The 23,672-nt window shown below is 38.3% G+C and overlaps 1 protein-coding gene across 3 annotated transcripts in view; it reads right to left on the bottom strand.

The window, feature by feature from the left end:
* Positions 1-6,429: 6,429 nt before the first annotated feature.
* The window catches only part of REEP3 (receptor accessory protein 3), a 100,409-nt gene continuing 83,166 nt past the window's right edge, over positions 6,430-23,672 (bottom strand). For all 3 annotated transcript variants that reach the window (XM_032607640.1, XM_032607642.1, XM_032607641.1), the window contains 3 exons: positions 18,689-18,836; positions 10,651-10,796; positions 6,430-9,949 (listed from right to left, as the gene is read on the bottom strand). In XM_032607640.1, coding sequence (XP_032463531.1) covers positions 9,893-9,949; positions 10,651-10,796; positions 18,689-18,836 — 351 coding nt within the window. In that variant the 3' untranslated portion in view covers positions 6,430-9,892. The remainder of the gene's footprint in view (positions 9,950-10,650; positions 10,797-18,688; positions 18,837-23,672) is intronic.

Below are 23,672 nucleotides of genomic sequence, written 5' to 3'. Positions count from 1 at the left end.
GCCAGGGGCAAAAAGGAGGGGGAACCCCGCCCTCAGTCCCCAGCAGGATCAGCGCGCCCCTCCCCCCAGGAAACGTGCCCGCCGGTCCCTCCCTCCTTCACCACCTCCTGGGGACGTGGGTTAGTAAAAGCCCACGCAGCGGGGCGAACTTGGTGGCCGGTCGGGGCGAGGCACTGGCACGGCCCCAGCACCCCTAACACCCGCCGCCCCTCTCCGTGTGCCGCCTCCAGCCTCCCTCCATCAGACCAACACCCCTCCCCCAACCCCCCAGTACAACCACCCCAAACCGCGGCCTTAGCCACCCTCCCCAAACTCCAACCCCCCCCCCCGCCCCGCCCGCCGGCCGGCCCTACTCGCGCCCCCTGGGGCGTCTCCCTAGTCTGGACCCCTGTTGTCTGGGCTACAGGGAGGAGCTGCAGCCGCGGTAGCCCCGCCCTTCGGGTGCTTGGACTACCCCAGCCCCTTGAACATCTGGGTGCAGGAGTTAGCGTTCCAGATGTGGTTCCTGGGCGGCCAGATGTGCGCGCTCCCCTTCCCCGCGCCTGGCGGCCGGCGAGTCTGGGCGGACGCCTGGTAGGGGCTGGGAGTTTTCCCTCAGAGCTGACTTAAAACCTCAGCCCCCGCGGCTCCCCGCCTTAGCCTCCAAACGCTCCCGGAAGCACTGCCAAAAGGAAAAGTTTCCAACCCAGCCCCTGCCCTGTTGCCTTGCAGCCCTCGGAGCTTCTCAAACCACCAGGGAGAGTAGAGTATCTCTACGGGATTCCCCAAAGAAAAACCCTTATGTTTTGGCCGCGCAATCCCGGTCCGGGCCGTGGGACTCCAGGTGCACAGCGAGCAAACCCCAGCTGCGGAGGAAGAAGATGCAGTTGGCTTGAATTGGGGATTTGCCCTAAAGCGCTCTTTGACCGGTTATGGATTCCATTTTTGATGTTGGAGGTCGTATTCCACCTGGTACGAGCAGTTCAGAGCGGGAGAAAAGCCAAGTGAACCTAGTGACTCAACCCCTTGGAATGTGCCTGGAATAATAAGGGGGACTTGAAAGGTTTTTATGGCCGAGGGGATAGCTGGTGGAGACTAGGCTCCTGCGCCTGCAGTTGGCCGGCGGCCGAGGGGGGCAGTATTGCCTTTTGCAGTGCTGCAACGCCTGCACACAGGACAAAAATAGTCGGAGCATCTGGTTTAAATCAACCAAAAAGCATTTCTATCCGCTTAACCCACTGTCCTACGGAACCGACAGAACAGGACAAGCCAGCTATAATCCCGGTACTCTTTTAACACTCCAGTAATAGCTAAACCCAATCACATTTTACCCCTGGGATTTCTAAGTGTCCTAATGTACAACTGTTGATATTTTATAGATGTTGCAAATTAAACTTCCTTTTCTGAGGTTGTGTGTGGGCATGTGCTCAAGCATTCACATTTGCAAGCAACACTCTGAATATGTTGCCTTTTTTTTCTTTTTGGTTAATTGACATTGTTGAACCGTGCAGCCCTAGAATAGTAAAAAGAAAAAAGTATCTGAGGCCAACAAACGGGTTGCTTACGCTACTAAATATATAGCCGCATTTTTCCTCCCTTAACGCCCTACTCAGAATTCCAAAGGCAAGTTGGAACAAAAGGAAAACGTGTCTGAGTGTAAAGAGAGGACTAGTGCCAAGAATTACAGTCACAGGGTAAATAACCTTGTTTTCTCTTTCATCAGTGGCCGCTACCAAACCCCGTTCTTGGAATGTGGCCAACAGTCTGTCTGCTGCAGGGTGCTGCTAATTAGAGAGAGACCATAAACCTCTCTGTCAAAGAGGGCATATGACCTTCCCTTCAAGTCTAAACAATAAAGCTGGAGAACTGCAGACTGCACTCTCCACGCTGGCTGCCCTGCGGATTCCCTAAATAGGAACAGGATGAAGGCCAGGCTTAAGAGGTTACCATAGCTCTGCTCTCACACTTTGAGGAATCGGTCACTCCACTTCCCAGTATAACTTGTTTCAATTACACTCTACGATCTATTTAGAAGAGAGCAGCTTGCAGAGAGAACTCATTGTCTAATCTAAATGAGGAAGCAATTATTACTTGCTGCAGTCTAATGTGCTTTGAGGCTGTCAGGTCAAATATCAACCAGATCTCACGTAACTTTACTTTGCACCTTGGAAAATATACCATTTTGATGACAATTATTTATCCCAGCTTTTCTGAAACGCGCTTTTTTTTTCTTTCTATTAAGGGTTTTTTTCCTCCCCTCCTCAGATTTCAACAGTCTTTTCTAATTTTAGAATTTGTCATTCCAAGGTAAAGACCACAACTTCTTCTGTACACTGCTTAATGTTAAATACTTCAAACACTATTTTTGGCTTTTTTAATGGGCATCTTCTCAGAATATAGCAAAATAGAATTCCCCAAGTCTTCCTTTCATGTCTAATTTACCTCCCTGGAAGCGCCCTACAAGCTTTAATTTTATACAACATGTTGTAAACTATAAATAATACAGTTCCACTTTCCTAGAACATATGGAAACTGTTGCCTGCTATATATCCCAACTGTAGTTGCTTTCAGCTTAAAGATTGAATGCAGTTCATCTCCTGTGTAAAAAGGCATTTGGCGCTTTTCTGTGTTTTGTTAGTTAAAACCCAGTATGGAACAACACACTAAAATTCTTCTTGTTGTGAACAGAGCACATAAAAGGCTTTACAAGGTGTGGTTTGAAGAGAGAAGCCATGGAGCAAATACTGGTGGGAAGGTGAGGAAGGAAGGAAGGAAGGCACTTCCTGAGTGGGTACTCCTCCCGGTTAAGCTACATCCTCTCTTCAAATCTCTCCCTGTTTTTCTTAGCCAATAATTGATAGTAAATTTGGTCTTTATTTTTCCTATTAATTTAAAAAGCATCCTTACTGAAGTGACCCTAAGAACCAAATCTATTACCGACAGATCACTCAAAAACTTCACTCCATCTTAATCTTCTGATAAATAATCTGAAATTTTTGTTAAACGCATAAACAGTAAGAATCATTTCTATGTTAGCTGTTTAAGTATTCTGTGATTGCAAAGATAACCAAGTGTAATGGAATTAACAACACAAGAATCGGAAACTACAGTTATTGTGGTTGGGGGTTTGATCACTGTTGAGTGTGTCTCTACCTGTAAAATAGTGATACTTCCCCAAGTGTGGAAACAAATATACAAATCTTAGTTATCACAACCTAACACAAGGGGCATCACAAGCCTTATAAGGTATAATTCTCCCTCTCCCAAATAAAGCGTGTGCTGCAACATTCCCTTTCTTTGTAAGATAAACTAATAAAATTCAAGATTTTGAATTTTTACAATATTGAATTAGTCAAACAACTTTATATTTTAGGGTAAATAGAGTTTCCTTTGGAACTTAATTTTAAGGACATTATGATGGTTAATATAGATATACATATATATGTAATATATATATATCAGCCAGATACTCTAACCTGGCTTCGACTCTTCTCACTCACCTTTTCTAAATTTCAGCATTAAACAATGCTTAGGGGACTTCCCTGGTGGTGCAGTGGTTGAGAATCTGCCTGCCAGTGCATTCGAGCCCGGGTCCGCTAAGAGCCCACATGCCACAGAGCAACTAAGCCCATGCGCCACAACTACTGAGCCTGCGCTCTAGAGCCCGCGAGCCACAACTACTGAAGCCCGGGCTCCTAGAGCCCGTGCTCTGCAACAAGAGAAGCCACCGCAATGAGAAGCCTGTGCACCGCAACCAAGAGTAGCCCCTGCTCGCCGCAACTAGAGAAAGCCCATGCGCAGCAATGAAGACCCAAACAGCCAAATGAAAAAAACCAAAAAAACAAAAAAAAAATGCTTAGAAGAGAAAAACTTCTCTTCCAAGGCTGATGTGCAAAACCATCTGCTGTTGCTTTTTTTTTTTTAATAAATTGATTTATTCATTTATTTAATCTTTGGCTGCACTGGGTCTTCACTGCTCTTCACAACCGTCTCTTTTTGTATTTCCCCAAAATACAGTTGAAAAGATAAGAAACTGTGACAGTTCTATGGAACTCAAGGTTAAAAGTCACCTTGAAAAATTGGCAAGGCTACAAAAAATGTAGTAAAGTTTCAAGAAATTCTGCCTTAAATAACATTTATGCCCTGAGTACTCCAGGTGAAAGATGATGATGGCTTAAAATAGGGAAAATGAAGGGGAGGTGATTTTAATGGTCAAATTCAGTATATATTTTGGAGAGAGCCGAAAGGACTTACTAATGTATCAGATGTAAGAGGTAAGGGAAAGAAGAGAACCAAGAATTAAAAAAAAAAAAACACACCAAAAACCAAAACCTGCTTTGAGAGAAACCAAATAAATTATTCAACAACCTAGGAGAAATCAAAGCATAAATAATACTCCATCTGAACATTTGGTAACAATGAATTTGTTATTTTTAAAGCAAGAACTATTTTCCTTAAATTAATTGTTATGCTATCCTACTTGGACATAGGTATTGTGCAGAGCTACCATACACAGTAGACACTCAAGGAATATTTTTGAATGAAAAAATTATTTGATTTGCACATAGTGCCAAAATACCATATTTTCCTTTTTTTCCCTCTTTCCCCTTGTCCTTAATCTGGGATTGCCAGGTAAACTAAGAGTAAGTGGGGTGATTTTCCTGCTTTTTTGAGCACAGTCTCTTAGTATTCTATACTTACGGACAGTTATCAATCTTGTGTGTTAAAATTTCAGTTCAAAGCATCGTCTTATAAAAATCAATTTAAAAAATGTTACTAAAACCAGACCATAAGGAGAGAGTTTCAAGAATAGAATACTGATGGATAGGTAAAAGGCAGAATGTTTTCCAGGGAACAATGAATCAGTCTCTGACATGATTTTTTTGTTTGTTTTGCGGTACGCGGGCCTCTCACCGTTGTGGCCTCTCCCGTTGCGGAGCACAGACTCCGGACGCGCAGGCCCAGCGGCCATGGCTCACGGGCCCAGCCGCTCCGCGGCATGTGGGACCCTCCCGGACCCGGGCACAAACCCGCGTCCCCTGCATCGGCGGGTGGACTCCCAACCAACTGCGCCACCAGGGACGCCCTCTGACACGATTTTTGTTCCATGAATTTCTTTCTGAAGAACAGTGAACCACTAAAAGGGAGAATAAAACACTGAATAAAATGCTGCAGTTCATATATTCATTGTATTCTTTTGAATATTTATTTAAATCTCTAACTTCTTTGGATTAACACAAGGATATGTATCCCAATAAAAGCGAAAATATAACTCCATTTGGAAATACTTTAAAACATTACATATCATAATGAAGTCACACAAAGAAACTTTTTTAAACACAGGCTTTCTCTTTAAAGTTTAAATGCGAGGCAGACATCTGACTTTAAAACAGATGGAACCCCAGAACATTTCCAGGATACATAAAATTGAATTTTGTGTTATATTTTATGTCTGAGACAGCTAACAATATAAATTGATGGCTAGGGTTTCTGTACTGGTTGTTTTTTCCTACCTTCTTTTTCTAACATTCAATTTAACAGTTGTTTCTTTTGTAATCCTATGGATGAGCATTCCAGAATGTATGATTTTTTTCAGTTATACATGTATATATTTTTTCAGATTATTTTCCACTATAGGTTATTACAAGATATTGAATATAGTTCCCTGTGCTATACAGTAAATTCTTGTTACTTATCTATTTTATTTTATTTTATTATTTATTTTTGGCTGTGTTGGTCTTTGTTGCTGTGTGCAGGCTTTCTCTAGTTGTGGTGAGCGGGGCTACTCTTCATTGCGGTGCACGGGCTTCTCATCGTGGTGGCTTCACTTATTACAGAGCACGGGCTCTAGGCACAGGCTTCAGTAGTTGTGGCACATGGGCTCAGTAGTTGTGGCTCGTGGGCTCTAGAGTGCAGGCTCAGTAGTTGTGGCGCATGGGCTTAGCTGCTCCATGGCATGTGGGATCTTCCTGGACCAGGGCTCGAACCTGTGTCCCCTGCATTGGGAGGCGGATTTTTAAGCACTGTGCCACCAGGGAAGGCCCTCTATTTTATGTATAGTAGTTTGTATCTGTTAATCCCATACTCCTAATGTATACCACACCCCTTTCCACTTTGGTAACCATAAGTTTGTTTTCTATGTCTCTGAGTCTGTTTCTGTTTTATATATAGATTCATTTGTATTATTTTTCAGATCCCACATATGAGTGATACCATATAGTACTTGTCTTTCTTGGACTTAACTTCACTTAGTGTGATATTCTCTAGGTCCACCCATGTTGTTGCAAATGGCAATATTTCAAAGAATGTATATGATTTTTATAATTTGCTCTATGGTTTTTATCTTAAGTGTGTACCTATGGTGTCTATTATTTAATCAAGAGACACTCAGTAATAAATAATGTAATTTCATGGAACCTAACATATATATTCTGACACAGGAAAAATATACAAGTTACCACTAATAAAATGAGTTTATTTTATATTAAAGTTTTGAAAAACCACATTTGTAAAATTACCGCCATACTAGGCTTAAAGATAGCCTTTACAAAGGGATTAAAAATTGCAAAACTGCTTTCTCTTAACTACTAAAGTACATAGATTTAAAAGGTGTTAGAAGAGAAAACATTAATTCATGGTCAATGTTTAAAGAGTTAAAATACATTATATCTGTAGAAAACTACTAGAAGATTAAATCTTAAAAACATTAAGAGAATAAATGCTGTACTTTCCTTTCAGAAAGCTTTACTCTTAAGTGATGTTTACTGAGAAACATACACTGCATACCACAATAACGATCTTATCAAAATTTATCTAACTGCTTTGCATATGGATCAACTTAAACAGAAAAACACATAGGAAATTGCTTTTCAATACATATTAACTTCTTATTTTTCCTGATAAAAGAAAATCAAAATAAAAATTTAGTTCATTCCAATTAAAAATACAAATTACTAATATTTAACAGTTGTATTATTTCTAATAACACAAAAGTTCAAGCATTCTAGAGTACAAACTGTTACTTAAAAAGAAAGCAAGCAAGAAAGAAAAACATTTATCTAACCAATGTTTTACAGAAATTTGGAATATTTACATGTCATATAACACTGTAGAAATCTTTGGTGGTGACATATGGATTAAGTTCCCTGAAAACACTTTAATAATTTTGTTCCATCAATCTGTGTACTCAAGTATTTATAATTGGTAATGCTGGCACCATCATTTCCTACCCAATTCCACATACATATAGGGAAGTGTGTGGAGGGAATCTTATGCAGGGTCTATGGGGGTTTACATAATTAATTCCTTAGCAATAAGGCTTATTTCGGGCCCATTTTTATATCAGAAAAAATATGGTGAACTAAAGAATAGATCAATTAGTACTTCCAAACAAACCCTGGAAATAGCTAATATTATGAACAAGTTGAATGACTGTATAATAAAATAAAACACCAGCTACAATTTCTGGATAAACTTTAACAGCTACCAAAACAGTGCCCTAAAGGCTCGTGCAGCATCCAATGCCCATCTGCCAAGTGGTAAGCAATGGGGGAAGCAAGGCACTGTGCTCTAGGGATTAACACACCTCTTTTAAAAGCATTAGACTTAAAAGCAGAAAAACAAAAAATGACCTGTTCCACCTTAAAAGAAACAAAAATTTACATTTATTATACAAAATTCAGAAAAAAGCATGCTAAAACACACATAAAAGAAAAGAAGCAAATTTAAGAAATGTACGAAAAGGAAAGAAAGGAAATGATAGACTAGCAAAATGACATTGACTGTATATAAGGATATAACAAACACATCAGAGGAAGCATTGTTAAGTGTAAAGAGATACAATTAAACAGAAGGACTTGCATTATCTCTTTGAAACTAGTGTTGCCCTCCATTAAACGTTTTGATTCTACAAGTGTAGAGGGATAAATAATTCCTCCAACTTAGGACAGTATTCATGAGTTTACTATAATTAAAGAATAGGTTTAATACTGAAATTAGACTTGAAAAAAAATACAGTGGTGCAAATCAGCGCCCAAAGGTAATGTTTTTGATACAAAGTCACTTACTTACATGACTTTGTCAGGCAATTTGAAATGACATTGCCTTTGTGTAGGAAAGATAAGCATGGCACAAGTAGCATTTATACTGGGAAGTCTAGTACTAGGCAAAATAAATAAAACTCTCTTCCAAGAGTTTATAACCAGAATTCATAGAAATTTTGAACACAAAGAGTCTTTCCAGAAACGAAGAGGCTAAAAATTAGTCAAGGTAAAATAGATGAAGATATTCATGGAATTAAACTTTGGGGGAAAATAAGTTGAATGAAGTTTTAGTCGGTGGTACTTATCAAGAATGTGAGATAATCTAGAAGACATTTTAAGACTTGCATCAGGAGAAATGTATGAATTATATTAAGGTACTCCTGAGTAAACATTCTGTTCTCTACCAACACTCTGAGTAGGTCCTGAATATACATTGCTAGCTGGCTTCATTTCTTAGAAGGTAGAAAGGTCAAAGATCTTACAAATCTCTCTCACTGCTTTTTCTTTTGGACAAACAGAAAAATCAAGTAAATTTCTGAACAAGTATAATAAAACAAATTTGATTACTGATGACTAAAACCATCATCAGAAATATATTTACTTAGAGTTCATAATGCATAGTTACCTATGCCACCTAAAAAACCTCAAAGTTCAGTAACTCAAATTCTCTTGGATTAAAAAAAATGGTATTTTTCTAAAATCTATTATAATAATTTCTAACATGTAAGATTAACAACATTTGTATTTTGCATTGGCAGGTATCTTCAGGAAATTATTTCAGCTAGAAGTGAAGTGATTCAAATGGTTCTAGTCAATGCCAGATTTATAAATCAGCAGCTCGTATCAGTGCCAAGCTTGTGAATGGATTGGCTGTTGGTTAATTTCATGAATTAGAAGATACCTCAGTGCTATACTGGTCTATGACTCCATTTCACAAAAGCTACCACTTTTAAAAGCTGAAAACATAACCAGTGTTAACAAAAACATGCTAAGTTCAACTACACTATAGAGCTAAATATGGGAAGCTGGTGAGTTTTAAAATAACTTCTTATCTGTAAAGAAGGTAAGTAAAAATAGTTAAAATTGAAAAATAAGCTCTGGTTTTTATTATTAAAATTAAATGAATATAACTAATGAAACCCACAGGAAAAGAGATGATGTAATTCAAGGCATAAATTTGACATGCCAGAATATGACAAATAACAAACACAGTGTTAATAAAACTTAAAATAAATGTACAGTTGTAAAATAAGTAAACAATTTTCAAGTGTGCAAAACTAGTCAGGAATGAAAGTGCTATGTAGATACCTGGTTTTCAAACATTTGCCTTGAAAACTTTCAGTTGATGGTGGAAAAACTAGAAAGTATTAACAAAGTAAAAATTTGAAGAATATAAAGCGTACTTTATCTTACATTATACCCTTGTTCTATCACTGCTGGATCAGAGGCCTATTTAATTACTATCCTCATGTGATAGAGAGGATAGTAACAGAAATATTGGTAAACACAATACAATATCACAAAGTCTGGTGTATCTTGAACCATAAAAAGACTCTTTTCAAGTATACTGTGGGTTTGTGTTTCACTTTACATCACAGGCACTCAGTGTTCTGAAGAATGTGACAATAGATAACACAGTATTCTATTATTTCTGATATATCTATCTATCAATTTTTGTATAACTACCTTTAGTAGTCAAGATTTGGAAGTAATTGTTAAAGAAATAAAAGCTATTTAAATAGATGAAAGTAAACCCTATGACCGCCACAATTTAAAGAATTATTTTAATGTATAAATCCTGAATATATGATGTTAGAAAAAAAGTTGATGTATTAGCATAATTTGTCTTGGGATACTTGACATGTACATGACTAAAAATAAACTTGTGGTCTCTTCTTCACTTTGTATTTCAGTGACCCATACCGCACCTGAAGAGAGAAATGTGTTATTATTATGACTTAGGTTTTGACATAAGACAGGACTTAATAGCTCATAATCACAGTAATAATTTTTTAACTTTTCTGATATAAAGAATCAATTATGCGCTAAGTGTGTACTCAAAAGACAGCACTACCTATATACTCCAAAATGTAGTTGGCATTATGTTGCATATATGCACAGATTATGATCACTGATAAAAAATGAAAACTGTTATTAAAGCTGTTATTAACTGTTATTATTTATGCTTTGCTGGGTACATGTCAATGAACATTGCTCACAATAACCTGAGGTCATTCGCTGAAATCCTCCACTGCTTTCTGGGCACAAAGACAACATATTATTATGGATAGACTTTTACTATTTAATCCTTATTTAGAGTTGGTTCAGAACAAAAGTACATACTTAATACTGCTTTTTCTTGCATATACGTAGGGCTGGCACTGGGTACTCACATCAACCGTAGGATTTTGCTGTGTGAGAATACCATTTTCTACTTAGAGTGGAAGACTAGGAATCTGCCATTTTCTAAATTTCCAGAGATTGTAATCCATCTGATCTGAATAAAGAATTTTAAATATAGCCGGTGCTCTATTATTCCAACCCTTCATCTACGGATACCCTAAATGCGAATGCAGCAGGAAACCCCTAAATAGTAATCACTGGGAAAACAACTCTATACCTGACTAACCTCTTTTCGGCCTTTCACGGTTTTCACAGATTTCATGCTTTGTGATCTTCGTAGCCCTTTGTGTGTTAACATCTCATCATCTGAATATGGCCCATCCGCTTCTTCATCTGTTTTCTCATCTCCGTCTCTCAGTGGAATTCCATCACCTAGACGAGTTGTCAAAACCAGTATGTTTTGGTAAAAGGATGCCAGTTAGCACCACCCCTTCACCCTGTCTATTGGCGGCTCTCTCCATGCTCTGCATTTGCCAGCTTGCTCTTCTCCCTGTCTCATCTGGAAGGTGTTCCCTGCCCTTTACCATCAATCTTTGCCCCTTGCACTATTCTAGAGGAGGCTCATAACTCATTTCTTCCAGGAAGTTTTCCCTGGCCATTCCTATTTTTACTATGCATTTTTCAGAATAATTAAAAATACTTTATTTTTCAGTAGGTTAACACGGCTGTCTTGTTCGAAAGTCAAAGAATATAAATAGATACACAGTGAAAAGTCTCTTCCTGCCCTTTCTCCTTTTTGTGAACTCTTTTTTTCTTTTTTCTTTAAATATTTATTTATTTATTTGGCTGCACCAGGTCTTAGTTGCAGCATGCAGGATCTTTAGTTGTGGCATGTGGGTGGGATCTAGTTCCCTGACCAGGGATCGAAACCGGGCCCCCTGCATTGGTAGCAAAGTCTTAACCACTGGACCACCTGGGAAGTCCTCTTTTTGTGAATTCTAAGCAACCTAAGCAACAGTGTGTTTTGGTCTGTTATTTGTACCTTTGACTTTAATTAGGAACTCAGGGTCCTTCTCACTCCCCAACGTGTCAAACCTTTTGTCAAGACCAGAAATGGTAGAGTGAACTTAAGGAATCATATAAAACCCTAAGGGGATAGAACTATGGGCAAGATAGTTCACTGGGGGCAGGTGATGGAGAACTTAAACTGACACTGTTGCAGCTGCTAAGATAAAACCCAACCAGACAGGCTACGGTAATTAGAAACACCACAGGCTATGATGACTGATGTTAGTCAAAGAAAATAGCCAGCATCAGGAGGGTCAGTAAGAGATGGATCCTGTGGGTGTGCTAACAGGCTGCTATGTGTAGCAACGAAGACTTAACATTGGCCAGTATGCAAACATCTAGGCAGTCAGGCTGGTTACCGTCAGGAAATCTGAGAGCACCCTGAGAGGCTGGGATTCAGGGACAAGACCACTCCCATTCCTGAAGCAGTGGTTCTCAAACTTTATTAGAGTTTATTAGCACAAACTTATTAGCACTTATTAGAGTCACCTGGAGAATTTACTGATCCACACATTGCTGGGCCTGGTGTGGGGCTGAGAATCTACATTCCTAGCAAGTTCCCAGGTGATGCTTATGCTACTGGTCCCGGGCCCACACTTTGAGAACTACTGCCTGGATGGCGCAAGAGAGGGGCTCAAGTCTAAGGCAACTGGAGTACTAGGTAGGTTATAAAGATAGTGGTGAGGGACTTCCCTGGCGGTCCAGTGGTTAGGACTCTGTGTTTTCACTGCCGAGGGCCCGGGTTCCATCCCTGGCTTGGGAACTAAGATCCCATAAGCCGCAGGGAGCGGCCAAAAAAAAAGAAAAAAAAAAAGAAAGACGGGTGACGTTACAAGGCCCCATTATGTTTCAAATTCTCCTTCAATAAAGGTAAGGAGCATAGATACCTTCTTCAGATGAGAAAAAAGTAGCAGGTTTTCCAGGCTCAGGAGGGGGCAAGAGATGGACTTTTTGCATGTGAAGAAAAGTATACTGAATAATTGTTTATTAATCTGCTCTCATAGGACATGAATAACTTGAGCATCACTAAGCAAACTATGAAGAGTTATAATGGGAACATACAGTATAGCACAGGGAACTCTACCTAATGCACTGTGGTAACCTAAATGGGAGGGAAGTCCAAAACGGAAGGGATATCTGTATGTGTATAGCTGATTCATTTTGATTTTGTTGTGCAGTGGAGGCTAACATAACATTGTAAAGCAACCATACTCCAATAAAAATTAATTTTAAAAAAAAGCTTCCTCGTCTCATAATAAGATAAACATCTTTAATTATATATTTAGGAAGTACAATTTTATGCTGCCAGACTTCTAGGCTAGAAATCAGGAAGGATTTGGAAGTAGAATCAGTCATTACATAGGTCAAGATCCTTTGCTTTCCTGCAGCAGTCGGAGGAATTTTGTTCTAGGTAGACATGATAGCATGTGCAAAGGCCCCGGGGCATTGGGAAGCATAACTGTGTGGAAGAGCTGTGAGGCGGTCAGTGTGGCCAGGGGAGGGAATGGGGTCAGTAGTCCTGGGAAAACCCTCTTGGTGCAATATTAAGTGGAAAAAAATGTATGTATAGAAACAAAGTGTTGAAAAACATAAAAATGAAACCATTATATCTGTTGGAAGTGGGCTTTTAAGTGATTTTAAATTTCTTAACTTTTCCTTTTTTAAAAAAAGTTGCCAAACTTTTATTTAAAAAATTGTATTACTTCTATAAACGGGGAATATAAACCAGAAAAAATATTTTTAGATTGCCATTTGTAGATTTTTCTCTATTGCTGTTGCTTATATAACACCCCTAATCCCAATATAATAAAACTAAGGTAAAACATAGAATAAGGAATCAAGGAAAGAATCAGAAAGGAAGCAACTGTGATCAAAAAGTTCTCTAAGGCCACAGATGAAGCATAAGCCTACATTTCAACAAACACGGCCCTTGCTATTTCAACTGCCTCTCCCTTCATGTGATTAAGAATTGGAATTGCATTCAAAATGATAATTATATATACATCTTATTCTTTGCTTCCTAATTTCAACTAAAAAAAAATCTTAGTTTTCTAAATATTGTTTCAGGAAAAGTGATGGATTGATTTGTTATTCCACAAGTATTGATATATATATATATATATTTTTTTTTTTTTTTTTTTTCGGTACACGGGCCTCTTACTGTTGTGGCCTCTCCCGTTGCGGAGCACAGGCTCCGGACGCGCAGGCTCAGCGGCCACGGCTCACGGGCCCAGCCGCTCCGTGGCATGTGGGATCCTCCCGGACCGGGACACGAACCCGCGTCCCCTGCATTGGCAGGCGGACTCCCAGCCACTGTGCCACCAGGGAAGCCCAAGTACTGATATTTTAAAAATATTACTATGTGTGAGGCAGTGTACTAAATTATGGGGGATACTATGTTGAAAAACACACAACTGTCTTCTTCTACCCTAAGAAATATATAGTCCAGTAGAGGAGACAGAGTCTAGTGGGCATGACAATACTGTAATAAATGCTGTAAACAGAAGACAAGGCCAAGGTGCTACAGGAGCACACAGTAGGGGAAGTGGGTGGTAAGAGAAGACTTCTTGTAGGAGGTGTTGGCCAAGCCGAATCCTGAAAGACTCATAATTCTATACACCGAGCACATGAAAGAGTGTGATGCCAAGTCTGGGGAGCTAATATACCACACGCTATTGAGCTTGGGCTTCAGAGAGCAAGGGGGAGGGGGTATTGAAGCATTTTAATCGGAGGGCGACATGATTAGATTTTGTTTCTCTAAAGGAGTCTTCTTGTACTTTGGAGAATGAATCAGAAGTGGATGAGACTGGAAGCAGGGAGGTTACTGCAGTACAACAGGCCGGAAATGATAAAGAGTCCAGGGATTGAGGAGACAGGAGCCAAATTTGGGATCTGTTAGGAGATGAAGTCGACAAGCTTAATTTAGCAAGTTATTAAACTAAACTGCATCAAAAAGAGAGGAGTCAAGTCAAATATCTTCAATAAAATATTCATTTTCTATTCCACTTAAAAACCTGAAAATGAGTATGTATGAAAATTCTGCTGTGAGTGGTGGAAATAGTATTAATCAAAGTTGTCCGAGGATTTTAAAGACTTCGGAAGAGGGGGAGACCCGAGATTACGAGAAAAGCCCGAATCTGGATGCCCTATCTGAACAGGAGCCCGGCAAGTTGGCTGAATGGTTTGCAGGTCTTCCAAGCCCAGGCAAGGGGAAGCTGGTGGGGTGCAGCTGGCGCCGACAAAGGTGATGCCAAGGTCGGCTGCTTTCCGTCATCAGTCTAGACTGGGCAAAATCCTCAGAATGGGGCTGTCCATGCACATTCCTGAGGGGGAGTGACTGAGGACCTAAGAATGAGGAGTCTGTGTTGCCGGGGGCCCTGAGGCCTAAGGCTGCAGCTGTTTGACCACCTTCGGCCCAGAGCTCTGTTACCATTTTAGGAAAAGTAGCAGATGCTTTTGCAAACTGACCTGGTTTTATTCATAGCTCGTACATCTTAGAATTGGTATATTTTAAGTCCCCCCTCCCCCCTTAGAATAATAATAGCCAATACTGATCCAGTACTTAGCATGGACCAGGCACTGTTCTAAGCAGTTTCCATGTATTAATGTATTAATGTAAGTGCAGAATCATGGAAAGTTGACTTGGAAGCGGCCTTAGTTATCGTGGTGGAAGGGGCCCTGGATCCATGTGAGGAGAAATGAGTACTTGGCCACTTAACAGCTGTTAAGACCTTGAGTGAGTCTTGCTTCTCTGGGTCTCAGTTTTCTTATCTGGTAAGCTGTTGAGGCGGATGGGAGATGAATACGTTTCTATGTGAACGCCAACTCTGAGCCAGTTGAGCTGTCTGGGGCACTGTGTTGAGAGGGATTCTGAGCCAGCGTGGGAAGTGCCACAATCCATTAGCAACGGCTGCCATGGGCACAGGAGCAGAGAGGAGGCATGTCACTTATTTGCCATCTTTGACTAAAGCACCTCTAAGGTCACCCCTGCCAAATTGTTTGAATTCATTGTTCCAGCCCAAGTGTCTCACTAAGTGCAGTCTCTTTATAAAGTAAAAAAAGAGTAAGAATTAGGTTAGGAACCTTGGATACTTCATTTCTGTCATTGAGTATGTGGTCTTTGACAAGTAATTTAATCTCTTTAAGTCTCAGTTTATTCATCTACAAAATAAGGATAAAAATATTTAACCTGCATCGTCATCTTAAGGATTAAATAAATATGTAAAGCATCAAAAATAAGACAAAACAGAAATCTCTTTATGTGCTGGTATATTGAAACTGAATATTGAACCATTTTTAACTAATATGGGAGCAGCAGGTTCTTTGCAGAAAAAATATTTCCACTTATCAGAATTTGGTGTTCTTTCTAAGGAAGTGAACATCATGTTCAAGGTGTCTATTTTCTTACAAAAAAGCATTTGGAGGGAGCTCTTTTTCCCATAGTGACAACATGCGGACTTGAGTAACTTCATCAAAGCAAGACTTCTCTCAATCAGCTAACCTCAAACCGCTCAGAGCAAGCCATTACTAGTTTTCAAAAGGGAACCACTTTTCCAAATATTTGAATTTGCTTGTGTTCTGAGCTAACTGTACTGATTACACGAAATATTAGTAAACAGACTTTGCAATATAAATATACTTCCCACACTAAAAAATGTACCAACTTGCTTTTCTTGAGGAAGTTTGGAAGTAAATAAAATAGAAAAAAATTCATGATATAAAAAAATGAATACCTTAATTGTTTTCAAAACAAGAAGTAGGTTTTATTTCTGATTTTAAGGGTAACAGGTTGGTTAAAAAAAAAAAATCACTAAAAACCCAAAACTCAGAGGTAAATGCTGTTAACATTTTAAAAGTTAGCAGCATTTAGACTCTCTTCCAGACTCTCCTCTATGTACATATATCTGAAAAACAACTTCACATATATTAATCCATTTCATCGTCTATCTATTGTTCCTCTATGGTATAGGATTATAACACACACATTGTTTCACTGTTATTGTTCTCCCCCGCCCCCAATCTGGATATGTTTTCATGTCAGTAAGTATAAACTGACATTATTATTTTTCACGGCTAATAGCCACCTTTTTTCTTACCCATTTCTCTTAGGAATTTGGTTTGTTCCAATATTTTGTTACTATAAACAACAACAAGATGAACATTCATACATCTTTGTATCTGTATCTTTGAACACTTGTCTGATTATTTCCTTATGACATGTTCTTAGAAGTTTCTTGCTGAGTTAAAAAGAATACATTTTGATAATTCTTGCCAGACTGTCATCCATAACGATTATTCTACTTTAAACTCTCATAAAAAGTGTATCAGAGTGTTTGTTTCCCAACTTTCTTGTTCTTTTAATTTCATGGTTTAAAATTTAACAGAAGAACTAATTAACACCTCACTATCCTAAAATATTTTAGTCACACCATTTTAAATTTAATAGATGGATACCATAAAACTAGTGTCATGGATTTTCAAATTTATAATCCTGGTTTTATTTAAATAATTGGAATACAATTCTTAACCAATTCTAAGGTATAATTATGAATAAATTGCTGATAAAGGACTCAGATTACTGGTCCAAATCAGCAAAATATATATAGCAGTCCCCATAAACAAAATCAGTATACCTCAGTTTTAAAATGCATATTAAGAAAATGCCTATTAGGGACTACTTTTACATTATTAAAGTATAAAGGATGATGGTTCAAGGTTCAAAGTTTCCTCACTCTTAAAGGCATTAGTACCTTAATCAATGGCCAATACTTAATTACTACCTCTTAGATAATAGCCACCAGCTTTTTAAAGTTATTCATTCTTGGGAGAACTTAGAAGAAGGTTCATTATTTTTCCTTTATATGAAGGGACTGTTCTTTTCTTTCTTTCATTTTTAAAATTAATTAATTCATTATTTTTGGCTGTGTTGGGTCTTCATTGATGCACGCGGGCTTTCCCTAGTTGTGGTGAGCGGGCTTCTCATTGCAGTGGCTGCTCTTGTTGCAAAGCACGGGCTCTAGGAGCACTGGCTTCAGTAGTTGTGGCTCACGGGCTCTAGAGCGCAGGCCCTGTAGTTGTGGCACATGGGCTTAGTTGCTCCGCGGCATGTGGGATCTTCCCGGACCAGGGATCGAACACGTGTCCCCTGCATTGGCAGGCAGATTCTTAACCACTGTGCCACCAGGGAAGTCCCTCTTTTTTTTTTTAACATCTTTATGGGAGTATAATTGCTTTACAATGGTGTGTTAGTTGCTGCTGTGTAACAAAGTGAATCAGCTATACGTATACACATATCCCCATATCCCCTCCCTCTTGCGTCTCCCTCCCACCCTCCCAGGTGGTCACAAAGCACCAAGCTGCTTCCCACTAGCTATCTATTTCACATTTGGTAGTGTATATATGTCAATGCTACTCTCTCACTTCGGGACTGCTCTTTTCAAATTGGTTTTAATTATAAAGGATGATTTTCAGTCTCCCTCAGAAGAAAACTTCTACTTAAAAAAAAAAAAAAGATCAAGTAGCCCTGCACCTTATGAACCTAATAATACTTTAATAAGAAATATCCTGAAGATCTTAGTTCTCAATTAGGCCTTGAACTACAACTTTCTTATATGCAAAAAAAATGACTAAGGGACTATGTCTTTTTGTTTATGTGTATGTTTCTAAGACCACAAAAATTTACTAAAATTTTAGAACGTATCAACTATGACATGCTTATAATTTACGTTAGAACAAGGTAGTTCTTAGTCTACAAGTCAAGATTTCAACACATTTTTCCATGGGAGTAATCCTATTTTCAAACCTGTCATCTTTTGTCACCTGCTTAAAACTTTTAATCTTATAAGTCAATATCCTTCTTTGTTCACATCACTTACATTAAAGAGGGTTTAATTATAAAACTCAGATGCCACTACATAGTTTGAGTAGCAAGTTAGAGATCACAGCTCAGAACTAGTGCTGGTGGTAGAGGGTAACCACATCCACTGCTTTTAAAAATTCATGGCAGCACAAGGCGCTACTGCTACTTTCTTAACTGGATTATCTCCAGAGTCAACGAAAAGCAAGCACTAACCTTATTTAGAGAAAATTTAGAGAAGGAGACCTACATACAGTTAAGTGTGAAGCTAAAGAATATAAGCTTAAAAATAAATGTTGTTTACCCAAATTCAGCTAGCGACCAGGTATTATTTTAGTACCCATCTTGACTCAAGATCCCAATTATGAAAGAACAATACATTAACACAAAACAAGCACACCTGGTGATTCACCGGAGGCTGGTTTACTTTTCTTTTTTGTTTCTGGGAGAGGTTGGTATGGTCTTTGTCCCACAGGCTCATCACCTTGGATAGCTGTTAGATCATGCATACTGAAACTTCGTAAACGTTCAGTTATTGCTCCTTGGCTCTATTTAACAGAGAAGTGATAGGTCCAAGAAAAGAAATGCACTTTAAAATACTTAATATGTTTCCATTTAACTTTCCTCCAACATTTTTTCATGAAGCTTATTCATTTTAAAATGAAACATTCAGAAAAGTTGAAAGAATTCTACAGTGGATACCCATATATCGTTTATATTTTGCTATATCTGCTTTACCACATATTTACCATCTATCCATCCATCAATCAATTTTTAATGCATTTCAAAGCAAGTTGTAGACATCAGTACATTCCATTCCCAAACATTTCAGCTTTAAATTTAATTCAAGAATGTAAAAAAATGTATAATGAGCTTATCCCCTCTGTAAACATCATCCATAATATTTCTTTCTCCTAAAAGCAGCACTTTGAGGCTTACGTTTATGATTCAGAAGAACTTTTTAAAGTAAAAGAGATGCTGTTTCTTTTTTTTAAAACATAAATTCTACTTTATTATAACATAGCCTATACCTAATTTTCTTTTTCTTTTTTTCTTTTTAACATCTTTATTGGGGTATAATTGCTTTACAATGGTGTGTTAGTTTCTGCTTTATAACAAAGTGAATCAGTTATACATATACATATGTTCCCATATCTCTTCCCTTTTGCGTCTCCCTCCCTCCCACCCTCCCTATCCCACCCCTCCAGGCGTCACAAAGCACCAAGCTGATCTCCCTGTGCTATGCGGCTGCTTCCCACTAGCTATCTATTTTACGTTTGGTAGTGTATATATGTCCATGCCTCTCTCTCGCTTTGTCACAGCTCACCCTTCCCCCTCTCCATATCCTCAAGTCCGTTCTCCAGTAGGTCTGCGTCTTTATTCCTGTCTTACCCCTAGGTTCTTCATGACATTTTTTTCCCCTTAAATTCCATATATATGTGTTAGCATACGGTATTTGTCTTTCTCTTTCTGACTTACTTCACTCTGTATGACAGACTCTAGGTCTATCCACCTCATTACAAATAGCTCAATTTCGTTTCTTTTTATGGCTGAATAATATTCCATTGTATGTAAGTGCCACATCTTCTTTATCCATTCATCCGATGATGGGCACTTAGGCTGTTTCCATCTCCGGGCTATTGTAAATAGAGCTGCAATGAACATTTTGGTACATGACTAGAGATGCTGTTTTAAAGCTAAGTCAGGAGTGGTAATGGCTCTACCTAGAACACAGTAAAAAAAATTTAAGAGCCAAAGAATCTTAAGTATGAAAGATATTCAGTTAATGAATTCACCATCTGGCAAAGCATATCTACTAATACACACAATTTAACTTTAAGTCATTTTAAAGCCTTAACAATATGGTAGACATTAGGTACAAGTGGGTATTTAAATTTAACTAAAATTAAATAAGTTTAAAAATTCAGCTCCTTAATTGCACTAGCTACATTTCAAATGCTCAATAGCCACATGTGGCTAGTGCCTATCGTATTGGACAGTGCGATACAGGACATTCCCATTACTGCAGAAAGTTCAATGCTTTTCATCATTGCACAGCTTTGAAAGGGACATTTCTGAACTTCTCAGACATAACTACATTTCCCCCCAAAGTATAAAGTTTTGTAAAGAGAAAAAAATAATTTCTAAATTTACCCACTTGAAAATTTGCATAGCATACAGATGACTCATTTCTTATTTATAGCTGGATTAAAAATATTCTTCTAAAGGTTTTTTTTTACACTTATTTCTTCTTCTCACACATGTGAATTTATGATTGCCTCTAGTTATAATGTAACTGTAGAAACTCATCCATAATGGTTCATCTCTAAATTTCAAAGCCTAGGGCACTATAAACATTCCAACATTACTGCTAACATGCATTTTACACTGAAGAAAAAGGTCTTGTTTCATGAGTCTTGATTTAGCTACTCTGAGTGAGTGATATCTTATTATGTCAAACCCAAACACCATTTTCAAACCCCACTTAAAGCTTTGTAATTTCTACCATATTTTTTGAATTATGAAAAAGAATTATTAAATTAAAGGGTCTATATCCTCAATAAAAATAAGTGGATTCCACACATCTTTAAACATTCTTGACAAGGTTTAATTCATTATACTCTCTTTTTATCGGATACGATTTGCTTCTTAAATAGAGGATGACAGAAGACTTCAGACACACACTAAAAGGAAGTGATCAGTGCTCATCTGAAACAGATGCCTTGTTTTCTCAGAACTGTCATTTTCTCTATTCCAACCTTTGTATTTCTGTGCCCTTTCTCAGCAATTCTTGACTGTTTGCCTATTGCCAAATGAATGATAATATACGTCCATGATACCCTCTACTGTAACTCCCAAACCCTCCCACTCAAGAAAGTACATCTCAGCATGCAAATGAGTCAAAGTGCCATTGAATCAGTCTAGCTTTATAGCACCCACAAACTTTGGTATCTTTAATGATTATAATCAACTAATTACTTCGGGCATATCTCACAAATGAACTCACAAATTAATGTTAGTTCTATTGCTGTACTTTATATATTTTGCCTCCAGAGCAAGATTTTAAGAAACTAGAGAGGGACAAATCTTCAGCTTCTTCTGTTCTCTGAGTGCATGTGGTATGGGACTGATATTGAGTATGTAATAAGTAAACTAAATACTCTTTTTATGCCTCTTCTTTTTCATTACTCTTGACTGTTGGAAAGTTCTCCATAGGTTGCAGCATGTTTTAATGTAAACACTGGAGTTTATATAGAGAGTTTCAGCACCAAACTACAGGTACAGTCATGGGTATCTACATGGTTAGATTACACCATCCACTAGGAGTCTGCTTCAGGTTTACATTAAAGGTGAGCAAGGACCAACCCTGAGGTATCTGGGTGATCTATATACAGTATGTATTTTAATGTAGCTCTTGAGTAAGCAACCCTCTAGCCCCAAGTATTATCAATCCCCCCAAAAGGCCAGGTACTGTAGACAAAAGCAAAAAGGGGCTGTACCCTCCTTGAAGACCCATGGCACTTTAACAGCCAATATCACTTTGAAAAATCATTTTTTTCCACTGTATATTTTCTAATGGGTCCAGAATAGAACTAATATGGGGAGAGAACTATTGCACTATTATGAACTTCAAAAATATTACATAAATTATAAGTATCTAATGTGACCACTTTAAAGGAGAGGTGTCATTATAAAATAATTGCAGCTAAAGGCAAACCTATTCCCTCTAATTTTTATATATTCAGCACAAGAAGTCCATTAATAAGGGAATTATGTTTGCAATACAACGTTAAGTGGAAATACCTACCCTCCACCTCAGAATTCTAAATCATGCAAAATACGGGCACAAGTATGCAGTATGGTTATAGTTAGGGAAAAATATTAAAAAATGAAAACAGTGTGATGTTTAGGCAGATGAGCGATTTTTTTCAAAAATTTCTTCATATTACAAAATTAGTCACAGATGGTATAGCAAAGTTTTAATTGTAACATAGTATACTATAAGAATTTCTTTTTTTTTAAGAATTTCTGATCCATTTCTTGATCATTTTTCCAATATCTAAATCCCTTACTCCCATAATTAAAAGAAAAAATTGTTTCTACATTTTAAGGGCATAAACAGGGAATTATAGTCACTTGTCAATAACAAGACAAAAGATATTGAGATTTTGTTTAAATTAACAATACCTTTTCAGAAACCATGGAGGACAGAAAGCACTGGGATGACATATTCAAAGTTTTGAGAGAAAAAGTTTCAAATGTGTATTCACTATCCAGCAAAACTGTCCTTTAAAGAACAAATTCAGACAAAGATTTTTAAAAACTAAGAATTTGTCACTAGCAGCCCTCCCCTATAACAAATACTAAAGGAAGTCATTCCAGCTGAAAGGAAAGGACGCTGGACAGTAAATATAATAGAACCCACGTGAACAAATAAAGAGCACTGTAAAGGCTTCCCTGGTGGCGCAGTGGTTGAGAGTCCGCCTGCCGATGCAGGGGACACGGGTTCGTGCCCCCGGTCCGCGCAGAGCGGCTGGACCCGTGAGCCATAGCCGCTGAGCCTGCGCATCCGGAGCCTGTGCTCCGCAACGGGAGGGGCCACAACACTGAGAGGCCCGCGTACCGCAAAAAAAAAAAAAAAAAACCATGAAGACAGGTTCTAGTCTGAGGAGGAAAATACGTGTGGAAAGAGCAGTCTTAGTCAATAAGTTGGAAGGGCGTTACCATCCTCAAGGTAATTCTATATCCCAGTATTTTAGATCTTATTCTCTACAGAAATGTATGTACACTGTTAAAATTAGTCCTAAAAATCAAAGAGAAGGTAACAGAAAGATTATGATGAGAAAGCAAACGTCAAAGTAATTAAAAAGCATTCTGTAGAATATTTCACATCATTAGCAGAAGTGTTCCTGTCTTCAGGTAACTCTGAGTTCTCGGGGTTTGAATTTGGAGCCCAGAACATCCATTTAAGAAACTAAGAACACTGTAAGGGCTGACTGGGTGGGAGGGCTGGGACCAAATCTAACACATTCAAGCTCTGGAAAGAATCTTTCAGCTGAGAAGCAGCTTCCCGAGCTGGCCTCACACAGAGCTCACTTATATCCAAGGGCACTAGAGAATCTGAATGTCTGCTCAAGTATCCAAGTCTACAGTTGGCATCTGTGAAAAGGGACCCTGCATGTATGACTAATTCTAACTTCTTTATACCCAAACGATTCTGCCTTTGTTTAAATACTTCATATCCTGGTTATATATTACATTAAAGTTACTATATTTTGTGTTAAATAAGGGGAATTTACCGTGCTTATCAGCATCTTTGTATAAAACCTCAACCTATCCTCTTCACATTTTTAAATTAAGAATTCAAAAACATAATCAGCAAT

The sequence above is a fragment of the Phocoena sinus genome, chromosome 16 (assembly GCF_008692025.1).
Source record: "Phocoena sinus isolate mPhoSin1 chromosome 16, mPhoSin1.pri, whole genome shotgun sequence".
NCBI lineage: Eukaryota > Metazoa > Chordata > Mammalia > Artiodactyla > Phocoenidae > Phocoena > Phocoena sinus.
This window is presented reverse-complemented; position numbering and strand designations above follow the sequence as displayed.